Genomic DNA, 22,245 nt, shown 5'->3' with positions numbered 1-22,245 from the left:
GAATGAAACCTGCTGAATAATGTTACGTTAACATATTGAAATACATACCGCTTTGCAGTTTGCCATATACTCAACGGAAAACTGACAAAAATGTGACATTTCGAAATCTAACATAAAATACTACTCTACTACTATTATGGCTTCCTGTGGAGTTTTTGCGATATCATTTTGTAGTTTTTTTTGATTACATGATAAAAGATATTTGATTATTATTTGATTACATGATAAAAAATAAAATATCTAAATTATGTTCATGTAGTTTTTTTTTCTTTTTTTTTTTTAATGATGTCTCAATCCTAAAATTCTAGGTGATGCTAAACTTTTGGCCATAACTGTAATTGGCAAGTAACTGTGCTGTAAGCTTAACAATACTACAGAATCACTGGCTGTTCCTCATCACTAAATGTAATGCAAATATTACTTAAGAGTCTATAAAGGGGTTCACAGTATAGAGACAGCTGCTGTTCTAGTATTTTAACAGTTCATATATTCTAATAGAACATAGAACCAGTTCCACAGTATTAAGCAAAACTGAGCAAATGAAAAAATCCAGACTTACCTTTCTCTTTCTTTACACACACATGAAATGAAAAATGAAAATATATGTTAACAGTACACTGACAACTACATATGTGAAGTAACAACCACACATACTTTATGTTTAGCGTTCAAAGACATACCTTTTCATTATGAATACAAAAACCAAAATGGTGGCTAACATCTGAACAGCCGCTGTTCCCATGACAACATAAATACATGGAGTTGCAGGAGCTGAAAGGACAGAACGGTTTAAAGCAACAAACATGTGTAGCTTTTTCAAAGATACACGTAACTAAACAGGAAATAGCAAACTAAGGTTCTAGGATTGACCAATTTCATCCAGGGGCTGATTGAGATTCAAGTTCAGTTTCTCTGTTTTTAGTCCAGGATTCAGTAAACCAGTCTATAAACTGGAACCTCTATCTCGCAGTGTGGATTGTGGTGCAATGTATGGCAATTGAGATCGTGACTGTGGAAAAGGTGAAATACATGCAGTAAGATTAAACTCCTTCTGGGGGATGAATTTAGCGAGGTACGGGTTTTCAAACTCCTCTTCAATCCATTCTTGGATAAAGCCACCCTGGAGCTTTTGCATTGTCCTGAGTTTTACAGGACAGGTTGCTATTGCCCTCTGCAGCATGCTCCAAGCATGCTCAATGGGGTTCAGGTCAGGAGAGCTCGCTGGCTGGCCAAACCATTCTCTTGATTGCTTCCTTTTCAAGATAAGCAGTGATGATCTTTCCTCGATGTTCGCAGGTTTTCTCATCAACCAAAAAATTGGCCTGACTGCACCAGCATAATGTCTCACTGTCGGATGGAGTGTCTCATCTCGGTGCTCTCTGCACCAGGAACAATATGCTATCCTGATAATTAAGCGTTTTTCATTAATACTTTGAGGGTATTCTGTATAATGCAATTTAATCTTAAAATACATTCTTCTTGTCTTGTATACCTCAAGTAATAACCATAGCCAATGAAATTAAAGATACATACATGCTACATTCAGCTGCATGGCTGACGAGTTCTCTGCCCCATGCTCATTCCTTGCTTCACAGTAGTACAGTCCACTGTCATTCGGGATAATGTCAGTAAAAGTGAGGTACTGTTCAGCACTTTTCTCGTTGATATTATCTCCCTTCACTTCAAACCAGGTGTAGCGGCTCACTGCTGGGTTTGCATTGCTGCTGCAGCTCAGTGTCACATGACCTCCTTCATGTATTTTACCAGCAGGAATTATTAATGCCACTGTGTTCTTTGGTGAATCTGAAAGAGAAAACAGTTCTTGTTAACAAACAACTTTAAAAGGGCTTTTTACAGTGGTAAAGGTAATATTGCAGTTTACAATGCTTTTGATGTGATTAATACATTAAACATTATTTCACCCTTTTTATTTTTCTCAGTTGTTGTATCATATTTTATAACAGTACTATATATATAATCTATGTATGGTATACAATTGAAACAATGTATATTACTGACAGCAGTGTGGAGTAGTGGTTAGGGTTCTGGACTCTTGACCGGAGGGTCGTGGGTTCAATCCCTGGTAGGGGACACTGCTGCTGTACCCTTGAGCAAGGTACTTTACCTAGATTGCTCCAGTAAAAACCCATCTGTATAAATGGGTAATTGTATATAAAAAGAATGTGATATCTTGTAACAATTGTAAGTCGCCCTGGATAAGGGCGTCTGCTAAGAAATAAATAATAATATTATAGATACAGTTATTTGCCGATTATACTGGCTATTAGTTCAATAAAATTTCATGCAAAGTGGTTGCTCCAGTGCCCATGTTTCTGTTAATGCGCAGTGTAATTTATTAAATTATTACTGCACTACGAGGAATGGCAAATGTGAGAGATTTTAAATTTTTAAAAATAGTGTCGTTATTTAATGAATTATTTGTTGAGGGGCAATGGAAGTTCACAGATTAGATTGGGAAGTTTATTATTCATTATTGAAGAATTGTCTTACAGAGAACACGAAGAGTCAAGACTTCTCCAGCGCTTTTAGTTTCAGACCCCACTGGATACTGCGCAGTGCATGTGATGTCCTTGTTGTGGTGCAGATGTGAGGCAGTGAACGTCAGAACAGAGGATACAGCCTTGGTCCCATCCTGCTGCTCAACCTGCTCTATCTCCACACTCCCGTTCAGAGTGTCGCTCCACACCAGGGCTGGAGGTTCTCTTGGGCACGGGGCTGGAGCAGTGCATGCTAAACTCGTGAGAGCTCCCTCCTTCACTGTCCTCGATGGGCTGATTGCTGGTCTGTCCGGAGAGACTAGGGAACAAAGAAAACGTTTCACTACCTGTCATGGAACTAAAACTCAAATGCATGGCCCTCTGAAGCGCTGGTCAATATGAAAATGTATTGAGAACCACCTGGTACTTACCTGCAACTTCAAGTGTAACACTCTGAGGAAAGGTGTTTTTAGGAGGTACCGCTCTGAAGAAATAACTTTTTGAATCACTGGTTTTTAAATGATTTATTATTGTGGTGCAATTCTTGTTAGTCACGTTACCAAGTAGCTCTGCTTTCAGGGTATTGTCGTTATAACGTCTGCTGGAGTTAAATACAATATGTCTGAAATCATAAGAAGTCATCCAAATTCCTCTGGCCGGTTCCACCATATCGTTCTCATAACTCTTTGGAATTATGAATGTACATGGAATCAGCACACAGGAGCCGCTCAAGGCTTTAATACGCTGCGGCATGAAGACTTCAAATTCATTGCAAATTATACCTAGAAAAGAGAAAATGTATGTTTTTTTAGCAATACTGTACAGTCACTTATATAATATATTATAGTTTTTGGTGACATATTTTATTTAATCATTTTATTTTTCCTAATTTTTAAGCAATACTAACAGCATTACTATTCTATTTACATTAAACCCCCGTCATTTTGCATGGCTAGCATTGTGTTGTATCTAACTGTATTGTGAATGGGACATGCACTGGGATTCCAAATCATGGTAGCAATCATCAAACATCACAAATGCTCTCATTTACAGTATGCCACAGCTGTGCCCCTCGCTAGTATAATAAACCTTCACTGTTATATTCTTGTACATGGGATGTGATCTGCAGATATAACTTCAAAAGACAGATCATTGCTATAAATCCTATATTGTATGGAATGACATTGTATCAATATATTTGAATATTTTGTCCCCCAATATACTGTATATATATTTAAAATGGTTAATAAATACCTTGAAAAAGGCAGGAAATCAGAAGCAACTTTTCCGTAGCAATCATGTTCTTGTGTGTCTTTAGAGAACCAAACTGGAAATCTGTAAAAGCACAAGTCTAGTCAGGAATCTACAGTAAAACTACATCGTAACCAATGTGTGATCTTTCATTGGTCAAAAAATTATCTTTAAAGTAAACATGCTTTCAATCAAACATCACATTTAAAGAATATTCTTGAACATACCTCTCTAGTTGAACTGAACAGACTGTCCTTCACTGATGTCCGTTTCATACCGTTGGTCAAACTCGCTATTTCCTAGAACTGAAAAGCAGAAGCAGCGGTATTTCCGTTTTCACCACAGAAGCTGTTTTTGTCAGTGTCTTTTATTAAAGTTGATGACTATGAGCTATTGAAAAAGTCAACAAAGTGTTGTGCAAACATCAGATTGCTATCTAGGGATCTCTAGGGTCAATCATATCATTGCAATATGGGGATCCATTTGTTTAGCATGTGACTAGTAATCTTCAGGTTTATTTAATTATACCTATATATATATATATATATATATATATATATATATATTGTGAGATAGAGGGTTGTGAGAGACAGCAGGGAGGGGGTTAATACCTCCCTGCGAAAGAAGTGCACATTTTGTTTAATTGTTTTATTTTTTTGTTAATTTGTTTATTGATTAATTATCACCCGCACCGGGGTATTTAAGACGTGCAGCTTGTCTGCACAGGGCGGCTGAGTAGAAAGAAGCAGAAGAGAGGTGCGCTGCTTCCGAGCAGTGAGAAGAAGTAAGGGCTGTGTTAGCGTTTGTGTTCGGTGTCAGGTAAACGGCTTAGCCGTCCTGCAAGGTAGTAAGGGAAAATCCTGTTTAGTTAGCGCTCCAGTGGGAGTTAGGTGTTTGTTTGTATTTTGTTTTACTTTTGTGTTTATTAAAAACTAGCGCGTCAGCGCTTAAAAACTCAATTTCTCGTGTGTTGGGTCGTACTTTTAAAGGGGCAACGAACCCGAGTGGGTGAGTTCGTTTACAATATATATATATATATATAGTGAGCGTATAGGTGCACACACGAGAAGCAGACAGTAGTTTCCAACACAAATCATTTTTATTTGGGTCATGAAACTCCCAAGAAAAGGCTTGTTAAAACTGAAAATGCAATCCTGTTCACGAGACGATGACAAAAGAAAATAAACAGTTCAGACAGGATTCATAAACAAAAACAAAAGATGACGTAAACCAACTGGACCGTCAACCACGTTCAGCTGGTGGGTAAGTGCTTGGCAGCCTGGTTCTTGATCGGACAGATTACAGCCACAGAATGTCCCGTAGAACAGGTTAGTAATGCCAGTTAAAAATGCTCCCAAAAATTACAGTTTTAATATTCTCACCTTAGTACAACTTTCTAAATATTCATTTGTTAAAAATCCATTCATCCTGCAACCACTATCAGTGCAGCAGGAACCACTCTATTTGAGGTCCATGTGACACTTGAGTGGGGGGGTCCTAATACCTGTTGCACAGGAAGTGTATCTACAGCGTGGTGGAAGGCTACATTCATTTGTCCACAGTGGAGTCTGGTCTGCCTTTTCGGATTCAAATCCCTGTCACTGTGATGAGGCTCAAAGAGCTTCAACCACAGCTGCAGACAAGCTCTTTGCATAGTGAGGAAGATGTCTGTTTGCAGAGTACGTGGCCATTGGTTAGGCTTTGTGCTACTGCCATCCCCTGGCTTTCAACGAGAATGACATGCTTAATCTGTTCATTTATCAAGTTTGAAATACACTCGGGAAATTTACATCAGCCTCATTTTCACGATGATGAGTGTAATTTCACTGGTTCAACAGTTTCAAATGGGACTCTAAGCTTTTGTGTTTGTTATTTATTTTCTTGTGAATACAATCATTGAAATGTTATAAAACTGGCAACAACTAAACAAATATATACCACTACAATTTGTATTTTTACTTCAAATAACCCTTATGAAAGTTTTCCATAGCAAAAGCATAGCAACGCGTAATGAAGCACAGTGAATGCATAGTAAAGCATAGCAAAGCAATGTAAAGAACAGTGAGATATGGTAAAGCGTATTAATTAACATGGTGAACCAGGGTAAATTATGGATAATGCATGGTATTACTATGGAAAAAGCAGGTAAAAGTGCAAAAATACCATACAAAAATACCAGGGTAAACTTGCATGAGGGAATGACTCAAAATGTTGTTCTATAGAACCTCACCTGCATCTCTCGCTAACACCTGACTGTTAATAATGATGAGTGTAAGCCGTAGCTTTAAACATGCATTCTTAACCCATACCATATTCAAACACATTTCTCAAAAACATAACGCACAAAGAAGACATGTTCACGGCTTCAAATGCAGTCAAACCCACTTTATATCACTGCTGTTAACGGCAGCCTGTGTGTAGAAATATCCGGACAGACTAGAAAGGGTGTCAACGAAGCCAGGCTCCTGATAATATCACTTTGGTTAGGATCACACTCCGCAATATGCTTAAAAACACGGGACACAGCAAATGTAAGCTACAGTCACGGGTCTCCTGGAAACTTTACAAGGGATTCTAATCAAACCCAAAGAGAGAGACGAGCGGATTGGCCAGCCGTCCTGATTTATCCTCTTCATATTTTAGCTGGTGCTCCTGGTACCTTCTCTTTTGGGTAACTTCTCTCTGTAAGTTCATTCCGGTGATGTATGACAGCGTCTCACCTCTGCGTAGTCAGATTCTCCTGTCGAGACGCTCTTAGCTGCTGTGTTCTCCCTGTTCTTGGCAGGGCAGCCTTTCATCTCAGCGTATTCATTTTCCTCTATGGGGGGATCCGTGACTTCCCTCTCACTTCCTGCTGTCCCAGGACGCTTCACCTCAGAATATTCCGTGCTGTATCGTGAGGCGCGTTTAGTGCCGCTCTCCTGGTTGCCAGGTTTCAGTTTGGAGTAATCGATGGAGGCGTAGTGAAGGTTTTCTTCCTGGCATCCCTGTTGGTGATCTTCAGTGGCTGCTGGTCTGTTAGCGTAGATTGCATTCTCCTCCTCATCTTGAGGGGAGCTCTGCAAAACACAATTGAACTTGCCTTGTGAGTTCATAGATTCATAGGGAGAAATAGGTCGATTTATATATGGATGTATAGGATAACGCTTTACATTAAGTGTCTCTAATTACTGTGTAGTTATATAGCAGTTACTTAGTAAATACATGTGTGCTTACACGTTATTACAATGTTATTATGCATAGTTACAATGTACTTAATGTGTAAATTTGTTGTATGATACAACCCTAATCCTATCCATATCTCAAAATCTAACCCTAACTCTAAACCTAACCCTAGCCCCGCTAACCTTAACTCTAAACCTAATCCTAACCCTTTTCTGATCCAATTGTGTACTTACATTTTTTTTTTTTTTGTATGATACCCTTTTAACTGGATCAGTTATAAATATGTTGTCACAGAGTGAGGTGTCCCCCTCCACATTATTAATGTATTTTACTGCAGTTTGGGATAGGGGCAAGATTCCCTATCCCTGCTTGAGAATTCAGGCTCCATTACAGAATGTGAGAATGTGGCTGGAATGGAGGAAACTGTAGCCATGATTGGTGGGCCAATGTATTAATCAATTATTGAATTTGGGTCAAATGATCCAAGTGGTTATAAAAGGCTGCAAAAAGCCTAGCCATGGGCAGCAGGCTGTAGGAATAAGAAGCTGGGACAGCACTGTAGTAAATGCTTGATGTATGATTGCATTGGTACCAAGCAAAGCTATGCCTTACCAGTTTAAAAGCCTTCATCAGATAAATGAAAATTCGGTTGCATTCTGTACATACCGAGTCAAGCCCGTTGACCTCTGTTAGCTCTGCAGTATCTTCCCTTTTGGGTCTGGAGGTTGACTTCGATTTCATTAACCTGGAGAGAAAACAAACAAAACAAGAAGCATTGTTATCTGAAAAACTTTGTTAGAAATGATCTGATCACTAGAGCCAGTCCAAATCTCAGGATAATGGAATTCCTCGGAAACCACAGAATTTGCAAGCTCCCCTGGAATTCACAGTCTTCCACAGATTCATCATATTCTGCAGCTACATCATCCTCATAATCAACATAAACAGACTGCTAAAGAGACCTGAAATATATAACTTAGTTGTTTGGGTCTAGCTTTGTTAAATTAACAGATGTTTGGTCTTCTCCTAAAAGTAGATATGAAAACGTGGTCCATAAGAAGTCTCATGTAATGTTTTTGTTTGACAATTGGAAGTGCTTAACCCATGTATTGTTTGATATGATTGTATTTGCTTGATTTACATTTTTAGAAGTTAACTTACTTTTTTACACATTTGGAAAAGCCAAACCCCAGCAGCAATACTGCAGCGCAAGCAAACCCCCCGTAGACAGCGGACAGGAAATGGATCTGCTTTTCTGCAGCTGTGAAAAAAACAACTTGACAATAAGCATGGCAGCTCATGGAAGAAAAGAAATGTCTCGATCACGGGACCCAAGAATATCTCACCTGCTGTGCACTGCCATTGCATACACACAACAGTAAGCACATGTTATAGTCTGGGCTGTATTTATTTCATGGCATTTCACAGTCTAAAACACAGGGATTTCAAGATATTTCACGATTAAAGCATTAACATTACTTCCATTTATCATGAAATATCTGGAGAATGGATTTCCAGGGAACAATGCAGGACAGTTAACGTAGGACATTGAGAATGTTTCAAAGGATATTGAGAATGTTTCAAAGCACATTTAGAATGTTTCAAAGGACATTTAGAATGCTTCAAAGCACATTTAGAATGTTTCTTGCCTTCCTTCTTTTCATTCAGAATGCTTCTTACCTTCCTTCTGTTCATGGAACACATGGAACTGGAAGGTTGCAGTGCCAATGCGGTTTTTACTCAGACACTGTATAGCCTCATTTTTAGCCAACGGCTCCAGCAGGATGAGTGTGCTTCTCATTGTGTGGTCTTCTAACTTTGAGTTACTGATGCTCCCTCTATCTGTGTTGTTTTCCAGTTTATTTCCAGCAATCCTCCATTCAGTGATCGGTGATGGACTCCCACGGCTCACACAAATGCAGGTAATGCTTTCGGTATCATCTTTTGAGCAACTGGATTCATGTGAAATCTGTGGCATGCCTGCAAATAGCAACACACAGATATGACATATAGGCATCTAATGCACAGATGTCTTTTCATTTTTAGCTATACTGTAAGGTATCTTGGGTATTGATGGCTAATATTAAAATACATTCTTGTTATCTTGTATACGTCAACTAATAACCATACCCAATGAAATTAAAGATACAAATGTATCTTTAACTGTCCTGTTGAAATGTATTTTTGTTTACGATTGTGAGTCGCCCTGGATAAGGGCGTCTGCTAGGAAATAATAATAATAATAATAATAATAATAATAATAATAATACATACAACATGCTACATTCAGCTGCACGGCTGTCGAGTTCTCTGCCCCATGCTCATTCCTTGCTTCACAGTAGTACAGTCCACTGTCACTCGGGTTAATGTCAGTAAAAGTGAGATTCTGTTCAGCACTTTTCTCTGTGATATTATCTCCCTTCACTTCAAACCAGGTGTAGCGGCTCACTGCTGGGATTGCATTGCTGCTGCAGCTCAGTGTCACATGATCTCCTTCATGTATTTCACCAGAAGGGTTTATTAACACCGATGTGTTCTTCGGTGAATCTGAAAGAGAAAACAGTTCATGTTCGCAAACAACTTTAAAGGAGCAGTCCTTTTACAGTTGTAAAGGTAACATTACGGCTTACAGTGCTTTTACTGTGATTACCATACTATTTACAGCACTGACTTCTAATGCTATTGCTTTTACCATGCTTTACTATGCTGTTAATGCTTTTACCACAGTAAATTTGTATAAGGGTTATTTTTCTGATCATCCTTTTCTTCTACCTTGTCTGTTTATCAACACGTACAATGTTTTGGTCAGATATAACATCAAATAAAAAAACAAGACGTATAAATACTACACAAGGGCTTGCTGTGATTTCTAACAAACGTCTGCATGTTTGAGGTTTTAGGGATGTAGATGACAATGTCAAATTCACAAGCATCTTTGCATGCTGATATAATGATATGTGTACAGTTTTACAATGTGCTAATCTGATAGTTAAGTGTTTTTCATTTACACTGTGAGGTATGCTGTATAATGCCATTTAATTTTAAAATGTGTTCTTGTTATCTTGTATACAGCAACTAATAACCATACCCAATGAAATTAAAGATACATACATGCTACATTCAGCTGCACGGCTGTCGAGTTCTCTGCCCCATGCTCATTCCTTGCTTCACAGTAGTACAGTCCACTGTCATTCAGGTTAATGTCAGTAAAAGTGAGGTACTGTTCAGCACTTTTCTCTGTGATATTATCTCCTTTCACTTCAAACCAGGTGTAGCGGCTCACTGCTGGGTTTGCATTGCTGCTGCAGCTCAGTGTCACATGATCTCCTTCATGTATTTCACCAGAAGGGTTTATTAAAACCGATGTGTTCTTCGGTGAATCTGAAAGAGAAAACAGTTTGTTAGCCAACAACTTTAAAGATTACTACAGTAAAAGCAATCATTTTACAGTGCTAAAAGTAATAGTGCAGTTTACAATGCTTATACTGTGTTTATAATGTATAAAATGTATTTATGGTATAAGATTAAAACAATATATATATTAAAGATATTATTTGCAGATTTTATTTGCAGATATTATTTAGATTTGGAAGTGAATTCTTCATTATTGAAGAATTGCCTTACAGAGAACATGAAGAGTCGAGACTTCTCCAGCGCTTTTAGTTTCAGACCCCACTTGGTACTGCGCAGTGCATGTGATGGTCTTGTTGTGGTGCAGATGTGAGGCAGTGAACGTCAGAAAAGAAGATACAGCCTTGGTCCCATCCTGCTGCTCAACCTGCTCTATCTCCACACTCCCATCCAGAGTGTCGCTCCACACCAGGGCTGGAGGTTCTCTTGGGCACGGGGCTGGAGCAGTGCAGGTTAAATTCGTGGGAGCTCCCTCCTTCACTGCACTCGATGGGCTGATCGCTGGTCTGTCCGGAGAGTCTAGGGAACAAAGGAAACGTTTCACTCCCTATCAGAGGAATACAGACCCAGGTGAAAACCCCTCACTTGTAAATAGTGTTTATTTTTGTGATTTATTTTGCCTTATCTTATTTTGTAGCAGTACTTATGCTCAATTGTATCAGAAAAGGGCGAGCTGGTTAGGGTTATATCACGCAAAAGGATTTACACATTAAGTACATTGTAACTATGCATAATAACATTGTAATTATGTGTACATGCACATGCATTTACTAAGTAACTACTATGTTAATACACAGTAATTAGAGACATTTAATGGAAAGTTTTACCCAAAATATTTATAGATTATGACATATGTTACTAGTCTTGTAAAAAGCTGTTGGGTTATCTGAGAGACAGAGGGTTGTTTTTGTAAAACTAAAACCCTCAACCCGAAATATACTGTATATGTGTCTGTAATAGCCCACCATCAATCCTGACCTTCATGGAACTCAAATGCATGGCCCTCTGAAGCGCTGGTCAATATGAAAATGAATTGAAAACCAACTGGTACTTACCTACAACTTCAAGCGAAACACTCTGAGTAAAGGTGTATTTAAGAGGTTCTGCTCTGAAGAAATAACTTTTTGAATCACTTTTTTTTAAATGATTTATTATTGTGGTGCAATTCTTGTTTGTCACTTTACCAAGTAGCTCTGCTTTCAGGGTATTCTCACTATTATGTCTACTGGAGTTAAATACAATATCTCTGAAATTATGAGAAGTCATCCAAAATCCTCTGGCCGGTTCCACCATTGCACTCTCCAACCTCTCTTCAATTGTGAATGTACATGGAATCAGCACACAGGAGCCGCTCAAGGCTTTAATACGCTGAGGCATGAAGGCTTTAAATTCATTGCAAATTATACCTAGAAAAGGCAACACAGATGTTTATTTAGCAATATGTACAGTCAGTTATATAATAATATATTACAGTTTTGGGTGACATGTTTTATTAATCATTTTATTTCTCCCAGTTTTTAAGCAATACTAACAGCATTACTCTTCTATTTACACTAAAACCCTGTCATTTTGGATGGCTAGCATTGTGTTGTATCTAACTGTATTGTGAATGGAACATACATTGGGATTCCAAATCATGTTAGCAATCATCAAACATCACAAAGGCTCTCATTTACAGTGTGCCACAGCTGTGCCCCTCGCTAGTATAATAAACCTTCACTGTTATATTCTTGTACATGGGATGCACCCTGCAGATATAACTTCAAAAGACAGATAATTGCTATAATTCCTATATTTCATGGGATGACATTGTATCAATATAATTGAATATTTTGTCCCCCAATATATATATTTAAAATGGTTAATAAATACCTTGAAAAAGGCAGGAAATCAGAAGCAACTTTCCCGTAGCAATCATGTTCTTGTGTGTCTTTAGAGAACCAAACTGGAAATCTGTAAAAGCACAAGTCTGTTCAGGAATCTACAGTAAAACTACATCGTAACCAATGTGTGGTCTTTCTTTGGTCAAAAACATATCTTTAAAGTAAACATGCTTTCAATCAAACATCACATTTAAAGAATGTTATTGAACTTACCTCTCTAGTTGAACTGAACAGACTGTCCTTCACTGATGGCTTTTTCACACTGTTGGTCAAACTCCCTATTTTTAAAACTGAAAAGCAGAAGCAGCAGAATTTCCGTTTTTTCAACAGAAAGCAACATCAACCACAGAAGCTGTTTTTTGTCACTGCTTTTAAAGTAGTCACTTATTTATGAGCTACTGAAAAAGCAAACTAAAACTGTTCTGCAAACATCAGATCGCTATTTAGGGATCTCTAGGATCAATCATATCATTGCAATATGGGGTTCAATTTGTTTAAAGGCACTTAAGCATGTGACTAGTAATTAACAAATAATATCAGGGTGATTTTATTGTGCCTTGTTTTATCTACGCTATTCAGATAAAATGAACATTTATTAACTCTTTGCTGCCCAGTCCAATATAGTCATTAATGCTTTAATGTTGGATATTGTAGAGTCATTTTTACTTGGTACTCTGGTTGTCTTTTTGAACTTCAATACATGTAATGTAAGCGTAGATGCTATAAGACAACTAGAGTACCAAGTAAAAATGACTCTCCAATATCCAACATTAAAGCAGTACTAACCAAGCATTGTAAAATATTCTGTTCCCTTAGCATTACTTTTCAAAAGATCGTTCATTTCTTTCTTGCCACTACTTCATTTCTGGGTAGTGCTCTTAAAGTGAGTGTGAGGCTGACATATGTGTGCTAATACTCATTCCACAGGAAAAGAATGCATGTGGTTCAATGCGTTTGCCTAGAGTGAAAATAGTCTTGAACAAGTGGACAATTGTTGCAGCTATTGCTTTTCTGCAATCGATATAGTCTCTTGTCTCGTACACCATTAAGCATTTCACAGGAAATACACAACCGTATTTGTTTTATACTGTGCAGTAAATGCTTTACTGATTTCTTGCAAGTAATTTGTAACCTATAAAAACTGCAGTTGTCAGTCCTGTGACACCCATAACACCTTTTTCTGTGGTTGTATTAATTTTCTCAGCATCATGTTTAAAATGGTCTGTTTTTGTTCCACCACATCCTTCTGTGATGTGCTGATAAACAGAGAGGGAGAGTCATTTAGTACAGTAATAGAATTAAGCATTAAGCCACAACACTGGGTATGATTGACATGAGAGACTAAAACTAAGACAACCAGCTGGCAGTTGCCTCAAACTAGGTCTCCCGGTGGTCTCCCTGGAACCAGGTTTCAAACCACTGATCCTGAAAAAGCATCTGCGGGTTCCCTCAGCTTTACAGATGATCTTATCCTAATGTTACCCCCAAAATGTGTTTCAGCAAAGTGCAGTGGCAACAGCTTTTAATTTTAAGGGAACTAAACATTTATGGATTTCCCACTGTGAGTAAACCACATGATATTAAGTGGGCAATGTGCATGCATTTTGACCACAGTGGAAAATATAAGCAGTAGCGTGAGCTTGTGTGTGTGTGTGTGTGTCTCAGTGTGGGTGTGGGTTGCTATTTCAAAACAAGAAAACTATCACATTTGATACCACATATTCATGATAATTTCTCACATGCACTTACACAAACACCAACAAGTTGCTAAGTTAACTTGGCCTTAGATGCAGAATGATGAAGCATTTGAAAGAAGATAACTTTCAATGCAGAATGTAATGTTGCAGTATTTGGAACTAATAAATGGCAAGGATTGTTAAAATTCAATCATAGTCTGGTCACATCATTATAGCGTATATACAGACGTGCTCAAATTTGTTGGTACCCTTACAGCTCATTGAAATAATGCTTCATTCCTCCTGAAATGTGATGAAATTAAAAGCTATTTTATCATGTATACTTGCATGCCTTTGGTATGTCATAGAATAAAGCAAAGAAGCTGTGAAAAGAGATGAATTATTGCTTATTCTACAAAGATATTCTAAAATGGCCTGGACACATTTGTTGGTACCCCTTAGAAAAGATAATAAATAATTGGATTATAGTGATATTTCAAACTAATTAGTTTCTTTAATTAGTATCACACATGTCTCCAATCTTGTAATCAGTCATTCAGCCTATTTAAATGGAGAAAAGTAGTCACTGTGCTGTTTGGTATCATTGTGTGCACCACACTGAACATGGACCAGAGAAAGCAAAGGAGAGAGTTGTCTGAGGAGATCAGAAAGAAAATAATAGACAAGCATGGTAAAGGTAAAGGCTACAAGACCATCTCCAAGCAGCTTGATGTTCCTGTGACAACAGTTGCAAATATTATTAAGAAGTTTAAGGTCCATGGAACTGTAGCCAACCTCCCTGGGCGCCGCTGCAAGAGGATTATCGACCCCAGATTGAACAGAAGGATAGTGCGAATGGTAGAAAAAGAACCAAGGATAACTGCCAAAGACATACAAGCTGAACTCCAAGGTGAAGGTACGTCAGTTTCTGATCGCACCATCCGTCGCTTTTTGAACGAAAGTGGGCTCCATGGAAGAAGACCCAAGAGGACTCCACTTTTGACAGAAAAACATAAAAAAGCCAGACTGGAATTTGCTAAAATGCATATTGACAAGCCACAATCCTTCTGGGAGAATGTCCTTTGGACAGATGAGTCAAAACTGGAGCTTTTTGGCACGTCACATCAGCTCTATGTTCACAGACGAAAAAATGAAGCTTTCAAAGAAAAGAACACCATACCTACAGTGAAACATGGAGGAGGCTCGGTTATGTTTTGGGGCTGCTTTGCTGCACCTGGCACAGGGTGCCTTGAATCTGTGCAGGGCACAATGAAATCTCAAGACTGTCAAGGCATTCTGGAGCGAAACGTACTGCCCAGTGTCAGAAACAGTGTCCCTCTGTCTCAGTCGCAGGTCATGGGTCCTCCAACAGGATAATGACCCAAAACACACAGCTAAAAGCACCCAAGAATGGATAAGAACAAAACATTGGACTATTCTGAAGTGGCCTTCTATGAGTCCTGATCTGAATCCTATCGAACATCTATGGAAAGAGCTGAAACTTGCAGTGTGGAGAAGGCACCCATCAAACCTGAGACAGCTGGAGCAGTTTGCTCAGGAAGAGTGGGCCAAACTACCTGTTAACAGGTGCAGAAGTCTCATTGAGAGCTACAGAAAACGTTTGATTGCAGTGATTGCCTCTAAAGGTTGTGCAACAAAATATTAGGTTAGGGGTCCCATCATTTTTGTCCATGCCATTTTTATTTGTTTTCTTATTTACAATATTATGTTGAATAAAAAATCAAAAGCAAAGTCTGATTTCTATTAAATATGGAACAAACAATGGTGAATGCCAATTACTTTTGTCAGTTTCAAGTTATTTCAGAGAAAATTGTGCATTCTTCGTTTTTTGTGGAGGGGTACCAACAAATTTGAGCATGTCTGTATATATGCACTATTAACATACAATTATTCATGTGTTAGTGAGGTAGTTGTTATCCGTTAAGATTAAACTAAAGCATGACTCAAATATTAACCCATTAAATGCCAACTACATTTTTTTGACAAAATCACAAGCTGTGTTCATGGGGGGTTGGTAAAATCTCCAGGTGATAAGGACTTATGAGAGCCAGTAATCACACCAGTAAAAATGCTCACTGCTCCAGTATTTCCATGTGTAAATGTCTGCTCCAACACCAAGGCAAGAAAGAAGTTTCATTATTTATTTGAAATTAAAACTGAGAAAGACATCATCCCTCAAGAAATAAAAAATACATTGGAATATATTGTAAAATATGTGTTAAAAAAGTGCAGTGTATTGTAGATGACTTATCTACCGTATTGAACACCTTACTGATGATACAATATATGTAGCAGGTCATGATAGCTAAATATATTCAAATACATTCATCAATATATTATTCAAAAACATAAGCTTTCTTTTTGGTTTTACAATATTGTGAAATAAAAAATAATAAAAAATACTGTGTGAAATACATTTTGACTGGTGATGCACATTTTTATATCTGTGCTTTAAAACAGAATTGCATTCTTTTGCCATAAATGAAGCTCCAGTTCAATAAAGCCTCTTAAAGCTAAGCAAACAGTGAAGGACTAAAGAGCAGCATTACTGTTCACAAAATGAAGGCAGTAAATTTTATCAGCCGCCAGCATTATCAATTAGAGCAAAGATTTCCATCCTGGTTACTTCTTGCATATTTCTTCATAGTCTGAGGAAACAGCTGATGTGTTCAGTGCAGTATAAGTGCCCTCAGCATCATCCTTTGAGTTCTGACCAGCCTGAATTAAAAAACCCAACAACATACAGCACAGTTAAAACTTCAAGTTCAGTGTCAAAGCATCTGTCCTTATTCATTGTCGTTGCTCCTTTCAATGTGTAACATGCAGCAGCTGAAGCAGTCAGTGTAGCGGAACAATACTTTAGTGTAGGGCTACCATATGACAGGAAGGTTCAGGCTTATCAACACCCACCCCAATGCATGCTGGTAAGTGTAGTTCTACTGTGAAAGGTACCTGAGACAGGTAAAGTGTACCAGAATGCATTGGGGTGTGAGTTGAAAGGCCTGAACTGTTCCAAACTGTCCTAGTGTAAATGGAGTCATATGGTAACCCTACTTTAGTGGAATCCTGATAAATAATCACCTACAAATACACAGCTATAGATAATTATACAAAACAGACAATACATGAAGGATTCATGTTAGATAACATAAAGTATCCCTTAATGGGCATACTGTACAGAGTTTGAATGTTTGTTCTTCATTAAATGATTCAAGTCTAATATTGAGGGGTTCCCAGTATATTCTCTACTATCATGTTACTCTGTGTTACTCACGTTTGAGAGCTGGATTGCCCCAAAGGGGTTATTTTCTCTGCCACGATGCTCAGCCTATAGAAACAATCCAACCCAAGATTTCAAAACCGTTACAACACCATTTTATTTGCAATCTATTTGTTTTTATTTGAGTTTAATCACTAAAATACAGCTATGGGCAAAAGTTTTGCAGCGCCCAATAGAATGATCTAATTTTGCTTCATGAAGTCGAATGAAACCTGCTGAATAATGTTACGTTAACATATTGAACTACATACCGCTTTGCAGTTTGCCATATACTCAACGGAAAACTGACAAAAATGTGACATTTCAAAATCTAACATAAAATACTACTGCACTACTATTATGGCTTCCAGTGGAGTTTTTGCAATATCATTTTGTAGTTTATTTGATTACATGATGTTAAATAAAAGATCTAAATTATGTTCATGTAGTTTTTTTTTTTTTTAATGATGTCTCAATCCTAAAATTCTAGGTGATGCTAAACTTTTGGCCATAGCTGTAATTGGCAAGTAACTGTGCTGTAAGCTTTACAATACTACAGAATCACTGGCTGTTCCTCATCACAAAATGTAATGCAAATATTACTTAAGAGTCTATAAAGGGGTTCACAGTATAGAGACAGCTGCTGTCCTAGTATTTTAACAGTTCATATATTCTAATAGAACATAGAACCAGTTCCACAGTATTAAGCAAGACTGAGCAAATGAAAAAATCCAGACTTACCTTTCTATTTCTTTACACACACATGAAATGAAAAATGAAAATATATGTTAACAGTACACTGACAACTACATATGTGAAGTAACAACCACACATACTTTATGTTTAGCTTTCAAAGACATACCTTTTCATTATGAATACAACAACCAAAATGGTGGCTAACATCTGAACAGCCGCTGTTCCCATGACTACATAAATACATGGAGTTGCAGGAGCTGAAAGGACAGAAAGGTTTAACGCAACAAACATGGTAACTAAACAAGAAATAGCAAACTGAGGTTCTAGGATTGACCAATTTCATCCAGGGGCTGATTGAGATTCAAGTTCAGTTTCTTTGTTTTTAGTCCAGGATTCAGTAAACCAGTCTATAAACTGGAACCTCTTTCTCGCAGTGTGGATTGTGGTGCAATGTATGGCAATTGAGATCGTGACTGTGGAAAAGGTAAAATACATGCAGTAAGATTAAACTCCTTCTGGGGGATGAATTTAGCGAGGTACGGGTTTTCAAACTCCTCTTCAATCCATTCTTGGATAAAGCCACCCTGGAGCTTTTGCATTGTCCTGAGTTTTACAGGACAGGTTGCTATTGCCCTCTATAGCATGCTCCAAGCATGCTCAATGGGGTTCAGGTCAGGAGAGCTCGCTGGCTGGCCAAACCATTCTCTTGATTGCTTCCTTTTCAAGATAAGCAGTGATGATCTTTCCTCGATGTTCACAGGTTTTCTCATCAACCAAAAAATTGGCCTGACTGCACCAGCATAATGTCTCACTGTCGGATGGAGTGTCTCATCTCGCTGCTCTCTGCACCAGGAACAATATGCTATCCTGATAATTAAGCGTTTTTCATTAATACTTTGAGGGTATTCTGTATAATGCAATTTAATCTTAAAATACATTCTTCTTGTCTTGTATACCTCAAGTAATAACCATAGCCAATGAAATTAAAGATACATACATGCTACATTCAGCTGCACAGCTGTCGAGTTCTCTGCCCCATGCTCATTCCTTGCTTCACAGTAGTACAGTCCACTGTCACTCGGGTTAATGTCAGTAAAAGTGAGGTACTGTTCAGCACTTTTCTCGTTGATATTATCTCCCTTCACTTCAAACCAGGTGTAGCGGCTCACTGCTGGGTTTGCATTGCTGCTGCAGCTCAGTGTCACATGACCTCCTTCATGTATTTCACCAGAAGGGTTTATTAACACCAACGTGTTCTTTGGTGAATCTGAAAGAGAAAACAGTTCTTGTTAACAAACAACTTTAAAAGGGCTTTTTACAGTGGTAAAGGTAATATTGCAGTTTACAATGCTTTTGATGTGATTAAAATGTATACATTATTTCACCCTTTTTATTTTTCTTAGTTGTTGTATCATATTTTATAACAGTACTATATATATAATCTATGTATGGTATACAATTGAAACAATGTATATTAAAGATACAGTCATTTGCAGATTATACTGGCTATTAGTTCAATAAAATTTCATGCAAAGTGGTTGCTCCAGTGCCCATGTTTCTGTTAATGCGCAGTGTAATTTATTAAATTATTACTCACTACGAGGAATGGCAAATGTGAGAAATTTTAAATATTTAAAAATAGTGTCGTTATTTAATGAATTATTTGTTGAGGGGCAATGGAAGTTCACAGATTAGATTGGGAAGTTTATTATTCATTACTGAAGAATTGTCTTACAGAGAACACGAAGAGTCGAGACTTCTCCAGCGCTTTTAGTTTCAGACCCCACTGGGTACTGCGCAGTGCATGTGATGTCCTTGTTGTGGTGCAGATGTGAGGCAGTGAACGTCAGAACAGAAGATACAGCCTTGATCCCATCCTGCTGCTCAACCTGCTCTATCTCCACACTCCCGTTCAGAGTGTCGCTCCACACCAGGGCTGGAGGGTCTCTTGGGCACGGGGCTGGAGCAGTGCAGGTTAAACTCGTGGGAGCTCCCTCCTTCACTGCACTCGATGGGCTGATCGCTGGTCTGTCCGGAGAGTCTAGGGAACAAAGGAAACGTTTCACTCCCTGTCAGAGGAATACAGACCCAGGTGAAAACCCCTCACTTGTAAATAGTGTTTATTTTTGTGATTTATTTTGCCTTATCTTATTTTGTAGTGGTATTTGTTCTCTTTCACCCACAGTATGCAAGTGCTTAATTGTATCAGAAAAGGGCGAGGGGGTTAGGGTTATATCATGCAAAAGGATTTACACATTAAGTACATTGTAACTATGCATAATCACATTGTAATTATGTGTAAGTATTTAGAGAATCTCAATGGAAAGCATTACCCAAAATACTTACAGATTATGACTATTTAGTCAGTAATACAAAAAAAAATGTTTCAATTCTAGAATCTGAATAAACACTTGGAAAAAGCTGTTGGGTTATCTGAGATACAGAGGGTTGCTTTTGCAAAATTGAAACCCTCAACCCGAAATATACTGTATATGTGTCTTTAATAGCCCCCCATAAATCCTGACCATCATGGAACTCAAATGTATAGCCCTGTGAAGTGCTGGTCAATATGAAAATGTATTGAGAACCACCTGGTACTTACCTGCAACTTCAAGCAAAACACTCCGATAAAAGGTGAAATTAGGAGGTTCTGCTCTGAAGAAATAACTTTTTGAATCACTTGTTTTTAAATGATGTATTATTGTGGTGCAATTCTTGTTAGTCACGTTACCAAGTAGCTCTGCTTTCAGGGTATTCTCGCTATAATGTCTACTGGAGTCAAATACAATATCTCTGAAATTATAAGAAGTCATCCAAATTCCTCTGGCCGGTTCCACCATATCGTTCTCATAACTCTTTGGAATTGTGAATGTACATGGAATCAGCACACAGGAGCCGCTCAAGGCTTTAATACGCTGAGGCATGAAGGCTTCAAATGTATTGCAAATTATACCTAGAAAAGAGAAAACTGATTTTTTTAGCAATACTGTACAGTCACTTACATAATAAGATATTACAGTTTTGAGTGACATATTTTATTTAATCATTTTATTTTTCCTAGTTTTTAAGCAATACTAACAGCATTACTCTTCTATTTTCATTAAACCCCTGTCATTTTGGATGGATAGCATTGTGTTGTATCTAACTGTATTGTGAATGGGACATGCATTGGGATTCCAAATCATGTTAGCAATCATCAAACATCACAAAGGCTCTCATTTACAGTGTGCCACAGCTGTGCCCCTTGCTAGTATAATAAACCTTCACTGTTATATTCTTGTACATGGGATGCGCCCTGCAGATATCACTTCAAAAGACAAATAATTGCTATAAAACCTATAATGTACAGGATAATATTTTATCAGTATAGTTGAATATCCCCACCCCACCCCAATATATATATATATATATATATATATATATATATATATATATATATATATATATATATATATATATATATATATAAAATATTTAAAATGGTTAATACATACCTTGAAAAAGGCAGGAAATCAGAAGCAACTTTTCCGTAGCAATCATGTTCTTGTGTGTCTTTAGAGAACCAAACTGGAAATCTGTAAAAGCACAAGTCTAGTCAGGAATCTACAGTAAAACTACATCGTAACCAATGTGTGGTCTTTCATTGGTCAAAAACATATCTTTAAAGTAAACATGCTTTCAATCAAACATCACATTTAAAGAATATTATTGAACATACCTCTCTAGTTGAACTGAACAGACTGTCCTTCACTGATGTCCGTTTCACACTGTTGGTCAAACTCCCTATTTCTAAAACTGAAAAGCAGAAGCAGCAGTATTTCCGATTTCAACACAAAATAGCATCAGCCACAGAAGCTTTTTTTACCTATTTATGAGCTACTGAAAAATCAAACTAAAACCGTTCTGCAAACACCAGATCGATATTTAGGGATCTCTAGGATCAATCATATCATTGCAATATGGGGTTCCATTTGTTTAAAGGCACTTAAGCATGTGACTAGTAATTAACAAATAATATCAGGATGATTTTATATATATATATATATATATTCACTATTAACATACAATTATTAATGTGTTAGTGAGGTAGTTGTTATCTGTTAAGATTAAACTAAAGCATGTCTCAAATATTAACCCATTAAAAGCAAAATACATTTTTTCTTTGACAAAATCACAAGCTGTGTTCATGTCATTTGATCCATTACACTTAGACAAATTTGACTGATTTAGCCACATTCAGCTTTTGTTTTGATAACAGAAAGGCCAGTTTACTTTTTGGTGTGTACATAGTAGGGACAAAATATCCCTGAATAAAGAAAATGTCAATATTTAAGATTTTTTTTACAATGTAAAATTAATTTAAATGCAACTTCACCTGAAATATA

General features: G+C 37.5%; 1 protein-coding gene and 1 long non-coding RNA gene across 2 annotated transcripts; both read right to left on the bottom strand.

Annotated features, from left to right (window-relative positions):
• Window positions 1–256: 256 nt before the first annotated feature.
• On the bottom strand, window positions 257–21,824 carry LOC117969542 (B-cell receptor CD22-like). Its single transcript, XM_059008828.1, has 16 exons — window positions 21,579–21,824; window positions 21,355–21,435; window positions 20,463–20,813; window positions 19,596–19,901; window positions 18,858–19,127; window positions 10,026–10,295; window positions 9,189–9,461; window positions 8,595–8,894; window positions 8,076–8,175; window positions 7,581–7,659; window positions 6,442–6,808; window positions 3,753–3,833; window positions 2,930–3,280; window positions 2,512–2,817; window positions 1,534–1,803; window positions 257–771 (listed from the first exon to the last, which is right to left on the bottom strand). Exons 2-16 carry the CDS (start codon window positions 21,398–21,400, stop codon window positions 662–664), a joined length of 3,480 nt encoding a protein of 1,159 aa, XP_058864811.1. The 5' UTR covers window positions 21,401–21,435; window positions 21,579–21,824; the 3' UTR covers window positions 257–661.
• LOC131707141 (uncharacterized) lies at window positions 16,033–17,231 on the bottom strand. The gene is made up of 2 exons (XR_009311007.1): window positions 17,180–17,231; window positions 16,033–16,623 (listed from the first exon to the last, which is right to left on the bottom strand). It is a non-coding gene; the product is annotated as an uncharacterized LOC131707141 (long non-coding RNA).
• Window positions 21,825–22,245: the final 421 nt, after the last annotated feature.

Source organism: Acipenser ruthenus, chromosome 38 (genome assembly GCF_902713425.1).
Source record: "Acipenser ruthenus chromosome 38, fAciRut3.2 maternal haplotype, whole genome shotgun sequence".
NCBI lineage: Eukaryota > Metazoa > Chordata > Actinopteri > Acipenseriformes > Acipenseridae > Acipenser > Acipenser ruthenus.
The sequence above is the reverse complement of the archived record's forward strand: the minus strand, read 5'-3'. Positions and strand labels throughout refer to the sequence as shown.

Coding starts and splice junctions, on each gene's coding strand:
- LOC117969542 (XM_059008828.1), bottom strand. CDS start 21,400: ATGATTGCTACGGAAAAGTTGCTTCTGATTTCCTGCCTTTTTCAAG. Junction 19,128..19,595: donor CTCGACTCTTCGTGTTCTCT/GTAAGACAATTC, acceptor TTTCTCTTTCAG/ATTCACCAAAGAACACGTTG. Junction 8,895..9,188: donor GCAGCTGAATGTAGCATGTT/GTATGTATTATT, acceptor TGCTATTTGCAG/GCATGCCACAGATTTCACAT.